The 22,258-nt window shown below is 58.9% G+C and overlaps 1 protein-coding gene across 1 annotated transcript; it reads left to right on the forward strand.

The window, feature by feature from the left end:
• The first annotated feature begins 7,458 nt into the window (after positions 1-7,458).
• Positions 7,459-21,795, forward strand: SLC38A3 (solute carrier family 38 member 3). Its single transcript, XM_045991820.1, has 16 exons — positions 7,459-7,514; positions 15,267-15,416; positions 15,511-15,592; positions 15,769-15,884; positions 16,457-16,530; positions 16,612-16,704; positions 16,807-16,888; positions 18,032-18,114; positions 18,206-18,264; positions 18,471-18,635; positions 18,717-18,796; positions 19,065-19,165; positions 19,390-19,514; positions 19,598-19,742; positions 20,667-20,770; positions 20,859-21,795. Exons 2-16 carry the CDS (start codon positions 15,316-15,318, stop codon positions 20,961-20,963), a joined length of 1,515 nt encoding a protein of 504 aa, XP_045847776.1. The 5' UTR covers positions 7,459-7,514; positions 15,267-15,315; the 3' UTR covers positions 20,964-21,795.
• The last annotated feature ends 463 nt before the right edge of the window (positions 21,796-22,258 follow it).

The following is a 22,258-nucleotide window of genomic DNA, read 5'->3' on the forward strand; positions in this document are numbered from 1 at the left end:
GGTAGGCTCCTCTCGGGCTGGGATGCTTCCTTGTCTTGCCCCTTGGTCTCAATACCTCACGCTCCATCCCCAGCTCTCCGCCCCACCTCACTGCGGCAGACCCCACCCTAGGTCATCAGGTCCTGCCCAGCTCTCCAGACCCATCACACGCGGATGGTGGCTGGTGCCAAACCCCAACTCCCAGGCCCCACCTTGGCCCCTCAGGCTCCATGCCACTGCCCCACCGCCACCGTGCCCTCCAGGGACACAAGGCCCACTCACCTAATCTCTTCTGACTCTGCCCCATCCCTCTGGTGTCCTTGCTTACAAGCCCACCCCAACAGTGCCTCTCAGCCTATGGCCAATTATTTTGGAGCTCAGGGATGTGTTGACTTGCTTCCTTTTCTCTGTTCACAGGTGCCTGAACTCGTGTGTGTCCCTGACACCCTGTAGCCCTAGCCACCTTGTAGTCCTAGCCCACAGGAGCCTATCAGCCCCCTCCCAGAACTCCTGGACCCCAGCTTGTGGTCCCACCAGCCACACACCCAAAACCCTGAGCCCCACTAGCCTTGAGGCCCTGACCCTCCCCTGTGTCTCCCAGAGCCCAGTGCCCCCAACCCCACTGCTGCCCTTCACGGCCTGACGGCACTGGCCTCCAGGCGCACCCCAGCCAGCCCCAGCTAGGAACAGGCAGGACTTGGGACAGCTAGAGCTCACAGTGACTCAGCAGTGCCCAACTGACCAATCTCCAGCAGGTCTCTCTCCCCAGGGGGCCCATGACTCACCTGGTGGGTCTGGGTTCAACAAACAGCCCTCCCTCCCAGGTTCATGAAGAGCGAGGGGGCAGGCAGAGATCCCTCCTCCAAGCAGGCCTACTGCTTACCATCAGCCCATTCCAGCCTTACTACCTCCATGTGACAAGTCTGGCACCTGTCTACCCAGTGGCCAGTGACTGTCCCTCTCAGTAGCTTCAGGGGTCCAAAGTCCAAGCCACTCGGGCCTGTGCAGCTCCCACATGAATGAATTAGTGAGTGGGGGGCACGCCTGGGAGCCCCTGGATGTCAGGAAGAGATTTAAACTGGACCCTTCCCCACACAGCAGGCTCCGAGTAATCCCCTGTCTCCCTCCCCCACAGGCTCTTTCCCCTCCGTCCTTGGACAGCAGATCCATGTCCTACCTCACCCCCACCCACCTACAGCACTTCAGGCCCGCCAGCCAAGGGGATGGTTGAGGGAGGGTACTGTTGAGGGAGGGTTGAGGTACTGTTGACACCCGCTGTGGCCAATGGTCAAACTGTCCTGAGGGGTGGCTGGGGTCAGAGTCCGGCTCCATTGATCAGCTCCAGGCAGAGGATTTGGGACATGACTAAGGCCCAGGTTGGGCCCAGAGGGGTCTACCTCAGGTGGGGTCACAAGCAAACCCAGGTAATCCTCCCATCCCTGCCAGCAACTTCCCTCAACCTTTCCTTTCAGGGCCCATTCCCTGGCAGGAAAAGCTGAGGGCCATGTCCAAATTTTGTCAGGGACAGAGGCCCACGTCCCTGTCCCCCTGCTCCCAGTTCCTCATCAAGCCCCAAGTCCTCGCCGGGGCCTGTGAGCCAGGACTTATGCTAAGTCGAGGACAGGGGCTTCCATCTCTCAAGGCCAGAGGACAGTCCACACTCCCCTCAGGTAGATGCAGACTCAGCAATAAACCTTTGCATCGGGCTGTCCTTTCTTGTGGGGAAGGGAAAAGCGTTCACTGTCACGAGTCATGGGCATTTATTAAGTGCCCAGTGCTGGGCTGGACATCAATGGGAAGATGGAAACTTCCAAGGAGAAGAACCTGGCCTGGCATGGCAGGAGGCTCCGGGGGGCATGGGACCAACTGGGGCCTCTTGAGAGAGGGCTTTAAGGGGAAAGGAGCCATGGGAAATGTTCACAGGGATAATCTTAGATCAAGATGGAGTTCTGAGGTAGAAGCTTATTCTGTCAGGGAGAGTGGGGGGTAAAAGGCCCAGAAACATGGGCTTGTGGGCCATAGCTCAATAGGGCAAGAGCGGGCAAAGGGGACATGGGGTGGGGAGACAATGGGCGGGTGCCAAGTGCCAGCCTGAGGGCCTGGGTTTCCTCCAGAAGCTAATCGTCTTGGAGGCCCTTAAAGCTAGGACCTAGTAGCAGGGCTGGGAATAGGGTGAAGCAAGAGAGGCACTCACCTGGGGTGCAAAATGTAAGGTGCTGCCAAAAAGTTCAGGAATCAAGATAAAGAATTTATTAACACAGTACTTTTTAAATTCAAAGTTACTGCAGGGGAGGCTGGCTGGCTCAGTCTGTAGAACACGTGACTCTTGATCTCAGGGTTGTGAGTTCAAGTCCCATGACCAAAAAAAAAAAGGAAGAAACAAACAAATCAAATCACTGCAAAAAACCCATGATGAACAAAATATCAAGATTTTAAATAGGGGCGCCTGGGTGGCTCAGTGGTTTAAACCTCTGCCTTCGGCTCAGGTCATGATTTCAGGGTCCTGGGATCGAGCCCCGCATCGGGCTCTCTGCTCAGTGAGGAGCCTGTTTCTCCCTCTCTCTCTGCATGCCTCTCTGCCTACTTGTGACCTCTCTCTCTGTCAAATAAATAAATAAAATCTTTAAAAAAAAAAAAAAAAGATTTTAAATAAAGACAAGATCCAAGAGAACTCTGCTGAGTTATATATTGGAGCCTGAAGTAGAAGGAAAATGTCCATTCCTATATATGTTTTTATGTATTTTTAATGGTAAATTTTTTTTTAAAGATTTTTTTTATTTATTTAGTTGACAGAGAGAGATCACAAGTAGGCAGAGAGGCAGGCAGAGAGAGAGAGAGGGAAGCAGGCTCCCTGCTGAGCAGAGAGCCCAACGCGGGACTCGATCCCAGGACCCTGAGACCACGACCCGAGCCGAAGGCAGCGGCCCAACCCACTGAGCCACCCAGGCGCCCAATGGTAAATTTTTAATAGAATATTAAACTAGTTGAAAAAAGATTTGAAAGTAGATATGTTCAAACTCAACATTATTTTAAGCTTAGCTATTTTGTCTATATCGGAAACAATTTATAATCTTCTTTTCCTGGCTTTAATGGAAATAAAATGATCAATAATATTTTACAACTCTTGTTTCTGGAAAAAAAAACAATCATTAAGATTTTTCATGAAAAAAAATTTTATTTTCATGAAAACAGCTATATAGGGGCACACATGTTTTTCCCCTGGGGCCAGTGTGAAAGGGTATGAGGGCAGAGAGCAGTCTGGCTGGGGAATCCATGCTATGTCCTAGCAGAAGGAGGAGGGCAGAGCTGTGAGCCGGAAGTGAGATGGAGAAACGGAGAGTGAGGGCGCCCAGGCCTGAGCACGGTTTGGTGGTAGAGGGACCCTGGATGGGTTAGGGAACTCAGCCATGCTGGTGCTGCTCAGAGGCCAGAGAGGAGGATCGGGCTTGGGACCCTCACCAGGTGGTCTTGGTCCTGGCTGAGGAAGGTGCTCATCTCCACTAAGGACACTCTGATGGAGCAGTTTACTAGAGTGAGAGGAGTAAGTTCAGGATTTAGTGGGGAGAGGCAAGGCGGAAGACAAGAGGCTTTGAGGAGCTGGGAGTGGTAGGCTTGGAAGGGAGGAGGCTGTAAGGAGAGGGGGGCTAATGGGGTCTTCCACACAGTCATTGTCTTGGAAGAAAAGTAATGAGCTCCCCAGCCTTCCTGAGCTTGGGCAGAGAGAAGCCCATACACCAGACAGGGGCTAGACCCCACCGTCCAGGGAGTCCCCTCCACAGACAGTTCTGGCCCCAGGGTCGGGGATTCGGGACTGGGATTCCTGGGTCCCATGGGCTGGGGCTTGCCCTGCCTATGGCCACAAATATGCTGGGGTCTGGGGTCAGGGCGGGGTGGGGGGGCGGGGCCGAGTCCCCCAGCTCAGAGCCTCCCCGGCCCCACTCAGGCCCCACTCACCCCATGTGTAATTACACCCTAAGGAGCAGAGTCAATGGGTGTTCAATGCCTGAGTCACCCTTGAGGGCAGAGGATCAGAGCCGGACCGAGGCAGCACAGGGGCCGCACCCTAGTCTTGTAGGTAAGGGTCATTTACTGTGGTCACCCCCACTCACCAGCATCCCTGCCTGACCTGCAACCTCAAGGTGCCCTCGAGGGCCCTCCTGGCCTTCAGCTCTGGCTCTGGCGGGACTAACCTGGCCCGGCCGCAGACCAGAGATTAGACAAGCGTGGTGGACGGTTAATGCCGCTGACGTCAGGGCCTGGTCGGGTGGCCACTAGGGGCTCGGGCCCTCCCCACAGGCAGTAGCATAACCCACGTGACCTGGGCTCATTAAGCCGCTTCAGTGGCCAGGGAAGCTGGGGGCCAGATCTCGGAAGAGAGGGAGAGCATGCCAGAACTGTGGGAGCGGGCCTCAGCCAAGAGGTCATCAGCTCTGAGGACCCAGGCTGGGGGAGGGCTAGATGGGACTGTCTGCCTATGGGTCCCTCACAGGATTCCACATCCTGTATTATACCAACTAAACCCCTACTTGAAGAGGAGCGTCCCAGGCACCAACCTGGGCAGAGTATAGTCAGGAGCTCTGGGTGTGGGTCGTCAACGCTGGGGCGTGGCGTTGAGAAACCTCCTCTCCTATGAGGCCTTAAAACCCCCCACATGACTCCAAGCCATGTGCCCTGCCCCCGTGCACAGCCTTCCACCTACTGGCGCAAATTGCACGCTCATACTCACGTTTTCCTGTAGTTTTCACGTAGTCCTGTAGTCAGGCTGTTTCCTCTATCCGAATGCCCTTTCTCTTCCTCACCCTGGCACGTGCCTTTCTTCCCCTTAGCAGAGCCAAGCCCACAGGTTGCTTCTCCATCAGGCTTTTCCTGATTCGCACCCTCCAAACTGGCAGGAGCTTTCCTGTCTAGACAACCCAGAGGGAGCTCTTGGAGCCACAGGCTGCATGGTGGGATAGCAAGAGGGTCCACGTGAAGTCCAGGAAGAGCTGGCCAGGCTGTTCAGAGGCCGCCTCTCTGGGGTGTAGAAGGACAAGTGAGAGCCTGATGAGGAGGTGGGACAGGGTGGGGAACTAGGAAGGCAGAGGGTCAGGGAGGGGAAGAGACTGGCATGTTCTGAGAACAACAGGAACACGTGCAGCCAGCCAGGTGGGGTGGGGGAGGCCAACTGGGACAAGGAGCCAGTTGGGAGGATGTCCAGGAGGCCAGCTGAGTGTGAGGCAGGGCCCTGCAGAGTATCTGAGAAGTCAGTGGGCACAGATGCTGGGCTCTGGGGACAACTGGGTTGGAGGTGAAGTTGGGGCCTCACTGTCGGGGAAGGGTCCTGGGGCACCATGTGGATGGCGTGCCAGGGGAGGTGGTGACATGGTGAGAGGAAGCCACCTAGATGGAGGCTGACAGGACATGACTGAAGAGGGAGGAGGAGAGCAGAGGGCTGCCAGGACCCTGGAAGGAGAGTCTGAGCAATCCTGGGACCCTAAGTTCTGTTTCATGTGTCTGGTTGTGTCCTGGGGCCATGTCTTAGTTTCTGGAGATGGGGAACCAGGAGTAGGGGTTGGGCTGAGGGCTGAGATGAAGCACCCTCCCGGCCCTCCACTCCTGGTGGCTGCCTCCACCACTGTGGTACATGGATGACATTCCCTCTGGTCCCCGGGAGAAGGCGTCCAGCAGCTCTGAGTCCCATCCTGGCTGCCAGCTGTCCTGCCACCACAGGCTGGGCTGGGAGATTCGGCAGGTGGTGGGGGAAAGGCCTCGGGGCTGTGTTTGCCCTGGCTGGGGCCCAGACCTAGCATCAACAAACAGCAGCCCCTCCCCCTCCTGGCCACAACTGGTCTGGCCCAGGGACCCCACATAATGCTGCCTCAGGCCACCCACAGCAGCCCAGCCCTGCTCAGCTGGCCTTTCCTCCTCCTGTCAGGACTGAGGACCCCAACATCCACATGCTGGGTGACCTTGATGCCAGGTCTGGGCCCTCAGGAACTGCCAGTGGGAGCACTCAGCCCTTTGCAAACGGCTTCAGTGAGCATCCAGGATATATGTCGCTGGGTGGTGGTGGGGGGGGGTGCGGACCTGGTCAGTTCCTCGCCTACTGGTCAGTTCCTCAAGCCCCTTTGGAGACTGAGAGACTTAGGGTCCCTCATGACCAAGGTAAGCTCTGATCTGGGGATTATGCTAGCCCCAGATCAGGAGGGAAAGCCAGTCCCTTCCTATTTTTCAGCCATAAGAAGGGTGGGAGCTTGAGTGGTTTCAGGAATTGACACCATCCCAGGACCTTTCTCTTTAGCCCTCCCAGCTCCCTGACACTCCCAGCCAGAGTCCCCTGCCCTCAGCTCACATCTTCCCCTTCATCCATTTCCCTCAGGCCAGGGGAGAGGACAGAACCATTTCCCTGTGACACAAGGGGAAACTGAGATAGGCTAGGGCTTGGCTCTGGTGGTGCTGTGAGTCAGTAGGAAGAGAATCCAGGAGTCCTGACTCCCAGCCCAGGGCACAGGAGAAGTTAGGCCTGTCTTCCGAGGGCATTCCCTCAGTACCAGGAGAGGGGCGGACATGACACAGAGACATCCAGCTTGGCTAGGAACAGCAGAGGCCATGGGATTAATCGGATCAGAGCCAGTGGCTGAGAAGCAAGGGACACAGCTGTGCTGGGAGCCCCCCCCAGCTCACCCCCAAGGTCAAGGCCTCTCCCAGCTCCCTGCTGGCTAGGCCTGGCGGGGGGCCTTAACACCGAACACCCACCTCTGAGCACCAAGGCCTTGGGTGGGAAGCAGGCAGGGGTGGGATAGGAGCCCCCAGCCAAGAACAAGACAGCCTAAAACCCTTCACCCCACCCCCTAGGGCACTAAGTCCTGGGCCCCACTTCTTACTCCTTAGATATAAGGAAAGGGGAGGTGGGGCATGGCCAGGGAGAGCCCAGCAAGGCTCATCACGAGCCCAGCGGTGCTCCCCTACTATCTCGAAGGCCTACCCCTATCTGTTCCAGCCTCAATCTCTTCTGAATATCTGGGGTGAAGACGGAGAACTGATGCAGTTAGCGCCCGGTCCTTACCCGATCCCACCTCTGCTCGGGAAGGGTGAAGCAGGCAGAAAAGACATTTTGTGTCGGACTGATAATCTGAAGTTCCCCACCGAGAGCACCCTTCACGGGCATTAAGCACTGCTCTGTTCTCTTCTGGCTTCGGGGAGGTGAGGACAGAGCATTTCAGGGGTTAAGGGGCACTCAGAGAGAATCTGCTCCGGACCGAAGACTTCCTCCCACAGCACTCAGCTGAGCCCCTCTCAGAGCAGCTGCTCTTCTACCTAGGGGCTCTTTAGCGCTCGGGCTGCCCCTCTGCTCCAAGCAGGCGGGACCCCCCCCCCCGCCCGCCTCTCCCCAGACCAGCCCCTCCTCCCGCCCGCCGCCTGGGATTGGCGGGCCGGGGGCGGGCCAGGGGGCGGGGCCGGGCGCCCTTCATCCCCCGCCGCTGCGCTCAGCCGGGAGCAGAGCGGACAGCGCCAGCCAGAGCGGAGCTCCGTGCGTCCCTCACCCGCCGGGCCAGGTACCGCTGGGGGCGCCGACCCCAGCCCAGGGCACCGGGCGGGCAGAGCCCTACTGTGCACCCTCCTGTCTGTAGCCGGGCTCCGGGCAGCTCCCCTCGCCCGCTCTGCCCCGGGCAGGCGCCCCAGCCTCCAGCGAGCTGGAACCCCGCGCGCTCTGGGCTCAGGTCCGGGAACCCGCCAGTCAGGGCTCGGCTCCGAGCTGGAGCTGGTATCCCCGGAGAGGCACTTCGTCGCCTCGGGGCCGCTCGGCCGCGGCAGGCGGGACAGCAGGAGGTAGCAGCCTTCGGGGCTGGGGCAGCAGGACCCCTTGTCCCGGCTCGGGCGGTGCGCGAGGGGCTTCCCGAGGCAGGACCCGAGGGGACTAGCTGGAGAGGGACCCGGAGGGGGGCCGAAGAGGAGCCGGGAGCGGGCCCTGGAGCGCTGCCCCGACGGGCGCCTGACAGGCCAATCTGCCCGGCTGGCACGCCGGGAGTCCGGGTATATTTATCCCGGCCGCGTTGGGCAGGGGCTTGAGGGCAGATCGGGCCAGGCCGCCTAAGGGGCCGCGGGGCACATGTTGGTCCCAGAGCCGGTGCCATTTGCAGCCGGGCCAGCGGGCACGGCGGGCACAGGGAGCGTGTGGCTCTCTGGCCTGAGGGCGGGGCTCTGTGCGCGCTCCTTGCCGCCTCATTGCCCGGTGGGGGTGTGAGGGCTGGCGCCACGCACACGCGCGGAGGGAATGGACCAGGCCTGGGTTTGCAGGAGCCCGCCCCCGCTCCATTAGCCCCTTCGATTGGCCACAGCGAATGCGTGCGTTTGTTTACACCCGGGGAGGGGGAGGCCAGGGGCGGGGCCTGTGGGAATCCGCCCTCTCCCCCCACAGTGACCTGAGCCCTGAGCGCAGGCAGGTACAGGCTCTAGGACAAGTCTGAGAGGGACTAAGTCAAAGGTCCTTGCACCTTGCACCCTGGGGGACACTTCGACCCAGGCCCATCCTTTCTTCAGCCGGCCAGTCCTGTCCTTCCTTCCGTGGCGGCCTTGGGCCACTGTTCTGTGCCTGGAAGAAGCCTTTGGACCTTCCACCCCTTCCTCTTCAAGTACACAGTCTGGCATGGGAGCTCAGTTCCCTCTAGAAAGGAAGAAAATTCCCCCAGAGCTTCTTGGTCTGGACCATAGAAAGCTGGAGAGATCTGGGGACGGTCCCATTTTGGGAGGGGGAGGTTCTGCACAACCTTGGAAGTCTTCCTGCAGGAAGCACCAGAGGTGGGAGGAATCAGGGGTGGGTGAGGCCAGGCCTGGCACATCTCCAAGAGAGCTGGAATGACTAGAATCAGAAATGAGAATCTCTGACCCCTTGGGGTTGGGGACAGGGGGCCGGTTCTCTGGAGAGGTTGTGGGTCTATGTCTCAAAACTTCACTCTGCCTGGGTTCATTGAGCCTGTGTATTCACTGGCTTCTCAAACCATTCTTTCTTGGGTACTGGTTCTTTCGGCCCACATCACTATCCCCCATCCCCTACCCCACCCTAGTCCAGGGCTCCAGGTGGCCAGACCATGACAGATTACCCCTGTCCTGGTGCTTGCTGCCCTAGCAGGTGGCCTTGGAGCCTTGAGCAAATTGAGAAACGGAGGCACAAGACAACCTGGGTGGTTCACAGTCGGTGGGTAGGGCCAGGGAAGGTTTTTGAGCTGGACTGAGGGCACCCTCAAAGCCCAGGCTGGGTGTGGAAACAGGCGCTCATTCAGAGGGGAAAGCATGTTTTAGGGGAGTGGCTGACTGCGGGGGAGGGTCGGTTTGGTATCTGTGTATGTGCAGAAAGCTGCGGTGGGATGTGCAGCCTATGCTGTGGGAAGATAGGAGCCCTGCAGGCACACGGTCTAGTGTAGACACGCATGGCCAGGGGCCAGGGGCCACTTAGAGCTGGGCTGAGATGGGCTGGGGGCTGGCCAAGGGCCTTGAACTGGTTCTGTTCACTTAACAGCATGTACCAAGCACCTACCGTGTGCCCTGTACACCTTCAGTCGGGGGGGGGGGCCTTAACACAGAACACCCACCTCTGAGCACCAAGGCCTTGGGTGGGAAGCAGGCAGGGGGGTGGACAGCTGGGCTTTGACTCTGGATAAGAAGACAGATGCGGGGGTGGGGGGGTGCACTCTAGAGGACCAGGCGGGGCTTCTGGGGGCTAAAGGGAAGGACCAGCTGCTGGGGCAGGAGGGGCTTTCCGGTCAGCGGCCTGGGGTGGCTTGGTTTTGAATTTCCGCTCTGCGGGCCACGTCCTGTACACAGCCTCTCGGCCGGCACGTCTGCACACGTGCGTGGCTGCTGAGAATGGGGGTCACTTCAATTGACTGTCACCTCTGTGTATCTTTCCCATTGTCCCGGTAGACAAGCGCTGGACCGGGGAGGGGTCTTTCCAGCTGGGACTGGCGGTGCACCGGCTCAGTCCCACTGTCCGGATGTCCCTGCACCTAGCTAATAGCGGCCCAACCTGCCCTTATAGGAACCCGCAAATGCTGTGGCAGCCTTCTTTCAGGGCCCTCCCAGGTTCTGCCTGGCTGTCCCTGTGGTGCCCGCCGGGCCTGCTGCCCACTCACCTGGGCCTCTGGCTTCCTCTTCCCTTCTCACTCTTTCTGGGGTTCTGTCTGTCTTTCACTGGTTATCTCCCTGTTTCTCTGTCTCTTTCCACTTGGCTATCTCTGGCTGGCTGGCCAACTCTGTCTCTTACCTCCCTGCTTGTCTCTCTCTCTCTCTGTCTCCTTGTCTGAATGTCTGTCCACCTCTCTGTGTGTGTGCATTTTCCTGTTTGTGTGCCTCTATATCCATCTGCATTTCTCTTTCTCCCTGTGCCTCCCTGTCTGTCTGTCTGGATCAGTATGTGTGGACACATGTACCATACATATGTGCTTTCTGTCCTTCCTCTTTCCCAGTCCTCTCTTCCCTCCCTCTGCCTCTCTGCTTCTGCCTGACATTGGATGGTGCTTCTCCTCCAGCCCCACCTTGCCTTAAGCCGCCCCTGCCAGGGTCTCTAATGAGTCCTGAGCTGCCCTAGGCCCCTGCTCCAGCTTTCCTTGGGGCTAGAAGTCCGGCTGTCCAAATATTTGGCCGCCTCCAGGGGATTCCGGGTCAGGAGGGAGGAGGATGGGCTGGCTGGCTCGGGGTCTCCCCTGCCCCTGGGGGGCCACAGGCACGTGATGTCCTGTCCTTTGCCTCAGCTGGGCCTCGGGCTGCACGTCCCTCTCAGCAGGCTGGCCGTGGGAGGAGGGGGCTGCTCCTGGCTCTGGCCCAGTCTCGAGCCAAGAGGTTCCAGCTGCAGCGTCCACTGGGGAAGTAAGGAGGGTCCTGGGCTGGGTGGGAGGAGAGGCCTAGGTGTCTCGGGGTAGGCCCAACTCTACACAGCTGTTGAGTGTCTAGAAAATGTACCCTGTCACAGGAAAGTCCAACTTCCGGCCCCAGCTGGGCCCCTCAGATCCTCCTAGACACTTCCGGATGCCCAGAACACAGACGCACCGACCCCAGACGCCAGGGCCAGGGAGCTGAGACGAGGAGGGATTGGTGTTGCCAGCACCTCGGCGTTCTGGGCCATCTTCCTTTCTCTGGATGTGCCCCCTCCTGCACACCCCCGCCTCAGGACCAGCCCAGCCTTGACCAGCCACTGGCTACTTACCCAGTGTTGTGGACAATGGAGGAGTAGTGGATGAGGGACTGGGTCTACTGAGGTCAAAATCTGGATTTGTACGCCTGGAGGAGGGGCTAGGGGTGTACAGGGCTTTAACACTCTCCCATGCTCAGAACACCTTCCTGATATGCTCTATGTCTAGTCCCTGACCTCAGCAATCATCTCCCCATCAATCCCTGGGGCCGGGCCTTGAGAACGGGTGACTCAGACACGTCCATTGAATCCAGTTTCCCTGTTGACTGATAAGTTTGTTCTAGGATGGTGTTCACACTCTGAAGCCTGGAGAAGCAGGTGGGCAAGGGTGTTGGGATAGGAGGGGCACCCTGTCTTCACCGAGGAGGGGAGTAAGGATGGCCGAGCTGGACCTGGGGGCAGGCCTCATCCCTGAGCCCCCAGGGATGACCACAATGGACCCACAGCCCAGGCCAACTGCCTCGCCCAAGATCTAGGCTGAGGTTAGGACTGCCATGCCCCCAGAAACCTGGGGGCCGCTGCAGCAAGTTCTATGGGGTCTGTGCCTTCACTAAGCTTATGTGGCCATAGGACTGAAGGAAGGACACTGTGGATGCCTTCCTGGGGATAGCCCTCTACTTCAGACCCACTGATGTCCCTGAACACTGGGGAAGAAAGCAGTGGCCCCAAGAATCATGGGACTGAGAGGTATGTGTCCCACAGCAGCTGATACAAGCAGTGGCCTGGATTCCTGGGCCTCAAAAGCTTTAATTAGCCAAACTCAACACCTGTCGAGGTGTGCCTGACAAATTCTCACCCCGTGATGTCCGCGTGGGCGAGCGTTACCTGCGGCACTATCCCTATTGCTCCTGGCCTCGCCTTATCTCCTGCAGAGCAAACAGGCCCCAGGGCAGTGGCCTAGGCCATCGATTTCCTGCCCAAGTCCATGCTGCCCCCACGACAGATGCCATTCTGATGATCTGCCCAAGGTTGCAGTGATCTCTCCACCCTGGAGCCTGACCCTTCTCTGGGAGCCCATGGCATGGTCTAGGACAAAGGCCTTGGAAAAGCTCCTCACTCTGTCTCCGGCTTTGCCAAACCTCATGGGACCCTGGAGGACAGGAGGACACTGCGGTCCTGAGTGGGGATTTCTCTGCCCATGGTCACACGGTGAGGCAGGGCCAGACCAGGACTCAGACTCAGAATGTCTACTCTGGGTTGCCCCAATAGTGGGTCAGACTTGGATGGCAGCTTGCTTTAGGCAGAGGCTGTCCCTGAGTCTACCCTGATTCCCTGATACAAAGGAGCATGCTAGGCGATAGGCCCGAGGGCTGGGAAATGTCAGAAATGGACTGCCAGCCTCAGGGAATGGCTGGAGGCCATTCATCTCCACCTTGGCTTCTCAGCCCTTAGCCCTACCCTACCCTACCCTAGCCCTAAAAGTACAGACTGCTTGACCTGGCTTTCAAGGCTTTGTTGGATTTGTCTATGGCCGTGGAAACTTCTTCAGTCTGTCTCCTACCACACCTTTGCCCATGATGTCCCCATTGCTTCAGGTACTTTTTCCTATTCCATGATTTGGGACTCCTGAGATTTCAGAACTGGCCACAACACCTCCTCCTCCAGGAAGCCTTCCTTGATGCCTCTGTCTCCCCCCCTCCCGCCTTTTTAAAAAGAATTTATTTATTTATTTGACAGAGAGAGATCACAAGTAGGCAGAGAGGCAGGCAGAGAGAGAGAGAGAGAGGAGGAAGCAGGCTCCCCACTGAGCAGAGAGCCCAATGTGAGACTTGATCATGACCTGAGCTGAAGGCAGAGGCTTAACCCACTGAGCCACCCAGGCGCCCCTGTCTCCCCCTTTTTGAGCACTATGTGGCTTACATTTATTTACTACAGGAGCCATAGTGTGGGGGATATGTTTGGGGATTTTTGTCCCTTCCAGACTGGAAGCCACTTAAGGCAGGATATTCCATGTCCTCTCTGGGATCTCAAGCCAGGCCAAGACCCAGCAGTGACTGGTTGTGAGTAATAGACAGGTTGTGAAAGTCCAGGCCTAAGTCCTACTGGGGGGATGGGAAACCTGGAGACAGGAACTCGCACTTTGGCCATGACCATGCCATGGGCTGTGGTCTCCCTGGAGGTAGTGCCCGGCTGCTAGGGAAGGATATTAAGGCAGAGAAGGGTGCTTTGTCCAAGCTGCCAACTCAGCACACTCTGAGGGCCTGTCCCAGCCTGCCCAAGGTGGGAGGCCCGAAAAGGGCAACCCCAGCTGAGAGCCAGGGGGCACTCTGGAGTTACTCTGGAGATAAGGTGCTGGCATCACCACACCCAACTGGGACCCTTGGAGAGGGACTGGTGGTGGGGCTTAGGACAGGGGCATGAAGACAGCCTGACTTCGGGGGCTCTCGGCCAAGGCAGGAGAGCACAAGAGGAACTCGTCACATTGTCATGGTCCTAAGTGGGCAGGGCTGGAGGTGCGACAGTTTCAGATGCCAGCATGAGAAGAAGGAGAGGGAGGTTGAGGGAGTCCAAGGATGCCAAGTGTGGGGTCCTCAGGACCGAGCGAGGTGCCTGGGATCTGAACTCTGGCCTGGGGCTGCCTAGGGCAATGGTGGGCTGTTCCTCTGTGGCTGGGGCCTGAGGCCTGAACCCAGCTTCCTATCTCCACTCATAGCCCTGAGTGCTAAGACCCCCAGTGCTCTGGGTTCTAAGCAGACCTGAAACCATCAGGATCCGGAGGGGGCGGGGCATTCAGCGTTCCCAAGCAGGCAGGGTGCATGGCATCATGACGACACTTTGGTGGGGTGCCCGGCCGGCTCAGTCGGTAGAGCCTGTAACTCTTGATCTTGGGATTGTAAGTTTGAGCTCCATGTGGGGTGTAGCAATTACTTAAAAATAAAGCCTTAAAAAAGACTAGGTTTGGCAGACCTGCATGGCAGTGCTGTCCCCTCCCTGGTCTCCACTCGGCTCCTAGCTCTCCTGCTGGCCTCTCTGGCTTTCAGGACGTCCTTATAGACCTGGGGCACTGTGCCCAGGTACCTTCTGGACATGAGGTAGGTGGTTCCCGGCCCCTGGGATGGGAGAGGGGCCAGTGAGGTATGTGGCAGGGGGCAGGGGTAGTGGGGGCAAAGGAGGGGAGCTGGTTCCTTGCAGACCCAGTGGAGCCATGCCCTGAGGGCAGGGAAGGGAGGACAATCGATCAAGCGGCCCAGGCCCCTCTACAGCAGCCTCAGACCCTGAGTTCCTGGCCTGGGGTTCCAGGAAATGGGGAATCTGCTCAAAGGGTCCACTCCTGGACGGTGACCCCCTAAGGGGTGGGGGTATTCCCTAGCAGGGGAGGAGAGGTTTGAAGGAGAACATGGCGGTAAGGCCAGAGCTGTGTGGAGGGTGACGCCTGTGTGGGCCAGAGAAGTCGGCCCTGGGACACTCATTTCCTGGAAGGCCCCCTGAGGGCCCTTCGCGGCCAGGCGGGCAGGGTCCAGGTGTCCAGCCACCCAGCACCGCCTCAGGCCTCCTGGCTCCGGGGGGGTAGCCTTTGCGCCTGCCGTTCCCAGCGCCAGCTCTCAGCCCACAGAAGGGCCTTTGTTCCGGCTGCCAGCAGTGCCCGCCGGGCGGCTGGGAACAGGGCCCACAGCCCTCACCCTCTCCCGAGGCCTCCAGCCGTCGGGCAGTGCCATTCTAGGTTGGCTAGGAGGCCCCTGGCACACAGGGCCGGCACAGGAAACCGTCTCCCGGTATTAATGTCGGGGAGGGGGAGTCGGTCCGGGGCCCACCCCCAGAGGGTCTGGATGCCTGGGACTCAGCATCCTAGGGTCCATACACCACTGGGCTCTGAACTCAGGTCATCTAGCTGATCCTCACTGGACAGATGGAGAAACTGAGGCCCCCATGGGCTTGCCTGGGCTGACATGAAGGGCAGGGAGCACTAGGTATGGGCCAAGGGGCGTTCCCTCAGGGTGTCCTGGAGAACTCAGGTATCTGAGCTCTGCTCCCCCAAAAGCAGAGCTCAGGGAGGCAGCAGACACAGCTGCACATGCCCGTAAGTCCTGAGTGACCTTCCAGAAGTTCTAGAGCTAATATGGCTCTAGACTTTTGGTGGGAATCCCGGGAGCGTGGATAACCAGAGGGACCCATCACTTCGCAGACTTCTGCGTCACTGTGAGAGCTAGCCCTCCTGGCGGTGGCCTCTGATCATGGAGGCGCCTCTGCAGACAGAAATGGTGGAGCTGGTGCCCAACGGCAAACACTCGGAGGGGCTGCTCCCAGGTGCCAACCCCACGGCCGGCAACCAGAGGTGAGCCGAGGAGGGACCAGGTCATGGCTTGGGGCAGGGCAGGGTGCGGTGCAAGAGCTGCAGCTGAGCTGCCTGCTCTGGCTTGTGCCTGCAGGGTCGAGGGCCCCAGACGGAGCTGCACGGAGGGCGAGGGCTTCCTCCAGAAAAGCCCCAGCAAGGAGACGCACTTCACTGATGTGAGCTGGGGTGCATCGAGGGGGCTCGGGATACGGCAGCGAGCGCGCCTGCAGCATGGAAGGGCTCTGGGGCAGCAGCAGGAGGCTAAGGGATGGTGAGGGGGAAATGCTGGGAGATCCTCCATGCTTTGCCGACGCCCCCCACCCAACCTCCCATTTCACTCTGGTGCCTGCAGTTTGAGGGGAAGACCTCATTTGGGATGTCGGTGTTCAACCTCAGTAACGCCATCATGGGCAGCGGCATCCTGGGGCTCGCCTATGCCATGGCCAACACGGGCATCATCCTTTTCCTGTAAGTCCCCTCACCGAACCCTCTGGAGACAGGAGCCCTAAGCAGTCCACCATCAGCCATGACCTCCCAGGACCTACCAGTTTCCCATCCCAAGACCCAGGCTACACTGAGTGGGCTTGACCCAAACCACAGCTAAAAAAAAAACCCTCCACGGCCAAACAAACATCCCTCATTTCCCAGCAAACCCACTGAGCTTACGACACAGGGCAAGCCTAACAGACCCGAGTCTATCCTTCTACTACCTTCCCATTTGACGATCGAGCCTCCATGGCCAGGCCTTGTGTGGGCACACATGTCCTTTACCCGGGAGCTCTGCCCTGCCACCCAAACGGAAAACATGTTTGTTCCAAGAACACGAGGAGGTGGTGCTCGGAGGCCCCTTCTGGGTCGCAGCTCACCCTGGGTCAAACCAGGCGGTGTTCACCACTGCTGGGGCTTGTTGAACTTGCATCTAGACCTGTGGGGGGTCCAGAGACCTGGGTCGCAGACCCACACACCCTGGCCTCCCAGAGCTCCTGGCCCCTGCCAGCCCAGGAAGACCCCGGTGGCCTCCTTTCACCCATCCTCCTCAGGTTCCTGCTGACGGCCGTCGCCCTGCTCTCCAGCTACTCCATCCACCTGCTGCTTAAGTCCTCAGGGATCGTGGGTGAGCCTCCGACCCAGCCTGGAGCAAGGGAGGGAGGGACTGGGGGGAGCACCCCTGACTGTTCTGACTCTGTGCCCACAGGCATCCGTGCCTATGAGCAGCTGGGCTACCGGGCCTTTGGGACCCCAGGGAAGCTGGCAGCAGCCCTAGCCATCACACTGCAGAATATTGGAGGTGAGGCTGGCAGGCAGACACAGGCAGGCGGCGGGCAGATGGGCAGCCCAAAGGCTGGCTGCTTCGGCTGAGCCCAGCGCCTGCCTACCCCTCTCCCCCCAGCCATGTCCAGCTACCTGTACATCATCAAGTCTGAGCTGCCCCTTGTCATACAGACCTTCCTGAACCTGGAGGAGCAAACCTCGTGAGCCCCAGGGTGGGCGGGGCTGGGTGAGGGCGGGAGGCCTCAGTCTACCCCTTCATGTGTACTGCCAGCCCCCGGAACCCAGGCTGGGCTAGTGGGAGTGATGAGACCGTGCTTGCAGGTGGCTGCTGGGGGGGCAGAGAGCTGTCGGCAGAGCTAAGATTCAGCGGACACTCATTTAGGGAGCACGTAGGGAAATCCCCCAGGAGGGCCAGCTGGGATAAGGGGTGGGGCGAGGCTGAGGTAGCTGGGCCCCACCTGGGCCTGGAACCAGCCTGTGAGTACGGGAGGGCCTGAGAGCCTTGGGCTTAGCTCTAAGCACCTGCTATTCCTGACCTTGGCTTGGGTGTTAGCCACCCCCCCACCCCAAACCAAGAAATTAAGCCCATGCTGTCCCAGTTGCCCATCATCAGTTTAGCCAGCACTAATGGCATCAACTATGTTTTGTGGGTGGAGACAGAGAAGACAGCCAGGCCCTGCCCTTGGCCACACAGCCCAGGTAAGCAGATAGATTTGAACTTGAGAGCAGCTCTGGGAGGAACCAGTCAGGATTCTTCCCTGTCCACCCCACCTCCCCTCCACCCCACTACCCCCAGTCCTGGGGACCTTTCCCAAGGAGTTGGCCTTTAGGCTTCCCTGGGAAGGAGGGTCTCATTCCTTATCCCTTCAGTTGTCTATGCCTCCTGTCCCTTGGCGGTGGGGGGGGGGGTGCAGGATGATGCAAGATACGGATGCCAGGAGGGACCACAGGGGCACTGGAAGTTGGCAAGTCCCTGAGACCCCCTTGGAAAATGCCCCCCCCCACCAGAGCCAGGTTCTTTCATTTGGTGTTCCCCCACCACCATCTCCCTGGGCCCCTGGGGGCCACTCCCTGGGGAAGCTAGACCCAGACCTGTGTGTCCTGAGAAAAACAAGAGCAGCGACTCTACCTGTGGTGGTCCCCAAGCAGGAGCCGGGCGCCCTAGTCCTCACCTCGCCCAGGAGAGTGCTGAGAGAACATCCATTTTGCCGATGGGGAAAGGGCAAGGGCGACTCAGAGCCCTGAGGGAGTATTTTTCAGAGGTCACTGATTAGGTATGGAGACAGGCCCCCACCCCCAAGGCTGAGTAGAGTGACGTTGGCGCCTCACTCCTGTCCTTGCAGGGACTGGTACATGAACGGGAACTACCTGGTGATCCTAGTTTCTGTCACCGTCATTCTGCCTCTGGCACTGATGCGGCAGCTTGGTGAGTGCGGCAAGGCCATGGCCTTGTAGGGGGATGTTGGAGGGGTACCTGGGAGGGGACCCCAGTCTCACAGCCCCTCCCCACTTTGCAGGCTACCTGGGTTACTCTAGCGGCTTCTCTCTCAGCTGCATGGTGTTCTTCCTCATCGCAGTGAGTCTCCCTCCATGCTGGAGCGGAGGAGGGCAGGTCACCTGGAGGGGGGGGCGGTGCGCCGGGGCCCCTGTGTCAGGCCATGGGGTCAGGCCTTTCTGGGAAGCCTGGGTGAGAAGGCAGCTCCTTCTGCCCTGACCTAGATGTGGCTTCATAGTGATTTTATGAAGCTTGGCCCTGATCTTGCCATCCTTCCTGCCACCCAGGTCATCTACAAGAAGTTCCACGTGCCCTGCCCACTGCCCCTCAACTTCGCCAACGTCACGGGCAACTTCAGCCTCGTGGAGGTCACCAAGGAGGAGGCGCAGCTGCAGGCTGAGACCCAGACCGCAGCCCTCTGCACCCCAAGCTACTTCACACTCAACTCCCAGGTCCCGACAGGCCAGGGTGGAGATAGTGGGCCCCATGAGAGTGGGGCGGGCTGCCCTGACGTGGTCCCTGTGTCTCCCCAGACGGCGTACACCATCCCCATCATGGCCTTCGCCTTCGTCTGCCATCCTGAGGTGCTGCCCATCTATACAGAGCTTAAGGAGTAGGTGTCTGTGGCGGGGGGTGGGGGGGTCCCAGGAGCTGGTTTGGGGAGAACGAATGTGGTCCCGACAGGACAGGGGGTGGGGGGTGGGGACTGACAGGGGCCAAGTCACTTTTGCAAACATCTCCATGGCTGCCCTGAGGGGCAACTGGGGGCAAGAGGGAGACATCCTCAGCTGCCAAATGGTGAGGGTGTGGTGCCAGAGAGACCCCAGGGCCCTCTGGGGTGGCCCAGCTTGGCACCAGTCCCCTCCCCTGCTTTGCCACAGTCCCTCCAAGAGGAAGATGCAGCACATCTCCAACCTGTCCATCTCCGTCATGTATGTCATGTACTTCCTGGCTGCCCTCTTCGGCTACCTCACCTTCTACGGTATGGCTGGACCATGGGGGCGGAGGCAGAGGCCAGGCTGGGGGGCACGGGGCTGGCCGGCAGCCATGGCGCCCTGCATACTATAGGCGCTAAGTAGGTGCGTGCTGCCCTGCAGCTGTGGAGGTGAGTCTGTTGCCACTCCCCACAGTGTCAGGGTCAAGCCAGGCTCAGAGCCCACCCCCCTCCCCGGGCCGGCTGCTGACCACCCCCCCTGCCTGCCGCAGACGGAGTGGAGTCGGAGCTCCTGCACACCTACAGCAAGGTGGACCCGTTTGACGTGCTGATCCTCTGTGTGCGTGTGGCCGTGCTCACAGCGGTCACGCTCACCGTGCCAATCGTTCTGTTTCCGGTGAGCTGGTGGGTAGGAGGACCAAGGCAGGGTGGGCAAGAGGGAGCTAACAGATTGGTGACTCTTCCCACCCCCCCACCCAGGTGCGCCGTGCCATCCAGCAGATGCTGTTTAAGAACCAGGAGTTCAGCTGGCTGCGGCACACGCTCATTGCCATTGGCCTGCTCACTTGCATCAACCTGCTGGTTATCTTCGCTCCTAACATCCTGGGCATCTTCGGGGTCATCGGTGAGGGTCTGGCCCAGCTGTGTGTAGAGGCAGGGCACTGGCCCAGAGAATTTCCTATCTGCACATCCTGGCAGATTCCTGAGATCATGCCCTACATTTAAGTGATGGCTGCTGGCCAGGTGCACAGCTTGGTTTCCTGTCTGAGATTTTGTCCTCAAGGCTATTCTAATCCTTTCTGAGGGCTCAAAACCAGAGACAGTTCCTCTTGCTAGGGGACGAGATGGAGTCCAGGTGCCAGGAACCTCTGAGGATCTCACTGAGTCTTGTCCCCATTTCACATATAAGGAAATTAAGGTCCATCATGATTAGGGGAATAGCAGAGCCATACAGCTGGTAAGTAGGGGGCCTTGATTTAGCTCTAGGATCATGGGACCATAAGTTTGGTGTTCTGTCCACTGTCCCATCCCAGTTGGGGCTCTGAGGTAGAAGATCAGATAATTTTGAGATAACTTTGGGGTGACCTAACTCAGGAGACTCAGAGACACAAGTCTGCAGGGATCAACACACAGGCCCGGGGGCCGAGTGTCATAGATATCATAGACAGGACTGGAGATTCTATGTATCTGAAATCTGACTCAAAATGATTTAAGCAGAAAGGAATGTATTGGCTCAAATAATGAGAAAAACCTTCAGGAAGAGCTGTATCCAGGAGCCCAGTATCTTCAGGGCTTTGTCTCTATCTCGTAGCTTGCCTCTTTTCTTTGCTAACTTCGTCCACTGACAGATTCCTCTAGGGCCAACAGCACTAGCTTTCCATCCAGGTAGACAGAGAACAAGGGGAGGGACTGGTAGGCTCTCCAGAATCAGGCAGAGCTCTCAAGGGGAGTCTCCAGGTGAGACTCTGCCAACAAGGAACGTTTGATCTCATGGAAGGGTCCACCTCTGGACCTCAGCCAATGTGCGGACATGTCTCGTTCTTTGCAGGTGCCACATCGGCCCCGTGCCTCATCTTCATCTTCCCTGCCATCTTCTACTTCCGCATCATACCCACCGAGAGGGAGCCTGCAAAGTCCACCCCCAAAATCTTGGTGCGAGGGTCGTGGAGGTTGGCAGCCTGGTGTGGGGCTGAGGGGGCTGCCCTGACCTCACCCCTGACTCTGATTCCTGACCTCACAGGCCCTTTGTTTTGCTGTGCTTGGCCTCCTGCTGATGACCATGAGCTTGAGCTTCATCATCATTGACTGGGTGTCAGGGACCGGCCAGCATGGAGGAAGCCACTAGGAGGAGACACCCATCCTGTTCTGTCTACTCGTCCAAGTACCCCTGCCCAGAGTCTTCAGCCCCTGCTCCCATCCAGACAAGGGGGAGGAGAAAGACGTGGTTAACACTATGGCATTGGGCCTGCCTCATGTCCTCTCCGTGGAAGGTTTTAGCTAGAGCCAGGACCAAGGCCCTTGGGCCACTACCTTGCTGGGCTCCCATACTATAGGGGATTCATGGGCTGCGAGCAGGGTGGGGCTGTACCCTTGCTCCCTCCCTCTTGCCTCAGGTCCCCCCAAGCCTCTGTTCACCTTGCACAGATGCATACACTGAGGCCCAGCGGCTGCCTCCTGAGGTCACACAGCCTGTAGGGCACATAGAGCTGGAACCTAGACTTGCAGCCATCTCCCCACTTGCTGCTGGGCCGTGGTCTGCACCCTGGGGCCTCACCTCCCTCAGCGCACTTGCCTTTTTCCACTTCTGTCCCCGAGGCCCCTTTTAGGCACTTGGACTCAGGCCTTAGGCTACTCTTGTCTCCTTCTCCCGTCCCTGTCACCAGAAGCAGCACCACCACCCCCCACCATACCTGGAGCCAGCAAGTTCTTTTGAGTGTGAGGCTGGTGTGGGCACCCCCAAGGGACCCCTACCCTGTCCCTTCACCAGTCCTGGGGAGGCTGGGACTCCCCCCACCCCCACCCCATAAGTTTGGGCCATAGCTCACATTCCACTTCTGGGAGAAGAAAGAAGCTGGGGACCGGAATGTCTCTGCCCCTGGGAGCCAATCACCCAGGGGCTGCTCTGGGGCAGGAGTGGAGAGGCAGTGGGCTGCCTTTTATAAATATCATACATCAGACCAGCTCTGTTGTGTATCCGTGATCCCCATGGGCCCGGTGCTCTTGGAAAGTGGGTAGACGTTGGGACATGGATAGTAATGGGAGCCCCTCCTGCCTCCTTCCCTGAGATGAGGGTGGGGACGGGCCCCCTTCCTCCCACACCGGCCAGTGGCATGCTCAGATTCAGCTCTGGATCAGGGCCAGGCTCAGCACAGACCTGCTTTCTCACGGGGTGAGGTGGGGAGGAATTAATGAGGCCCCAGGAAATGGGACAGAGAGAGGCCTCCGGAAGGAGGCAACGTGAGGTGCATCCCCAGCAGCTCCAGGGAGGGTCTAAGCGGGGGGCAGCCGAGCCCTGCGGAAGCCCTGCCGAAGGGCCCCCTGCCCTCCCTGGCTGCCGCATCGGCCCTCTGTCAATGCCTTGAGTCTGGGAACAAGAATCCAAGAATCCTGTGACCTGTCAGGCTGATCTTCTATTGAGAG

Source organism: Meles meles, chromosome 20 (assembly GCF_922984935.1).
Source record: "Meles meles chromosome 20, mMelMel3.1 paternal haplotype, whole genome shotgun sequence".
NCBI classification, from domain to species: domain Eukaryota; kingdom Metazoa; phylum Chordata; class Mammalia; order Carnivora; family Mustelidae; genus Meles; species Meles meles.

Excerpts from the sequence above, each read along its gene's own strand:
- SLC38A3 (XM_045991820.1), top strand. The coding sequence starts at position 15,316 with ATGGAGGCGCCTCTGCAGACAGAAATGGTGGAGCTGGTGCCCAACGGC. Across the intron at positions 15,417-15,510 it reads CCCACGGCCGGCAACCAGAG|GGTCGAGGGCCCCAGACGGA; the intron begins GTGAGCCGAGGA and ends TTGTGCCTGCAG. Across the intron at positions 18,797-19,064 it reads ATCTATACAGAGCTTAAGGA|TCCCTCCAAGAGGAAGATGC; the intron begins GTAGGTGTCTGT and ends GCTTTGCCACAG.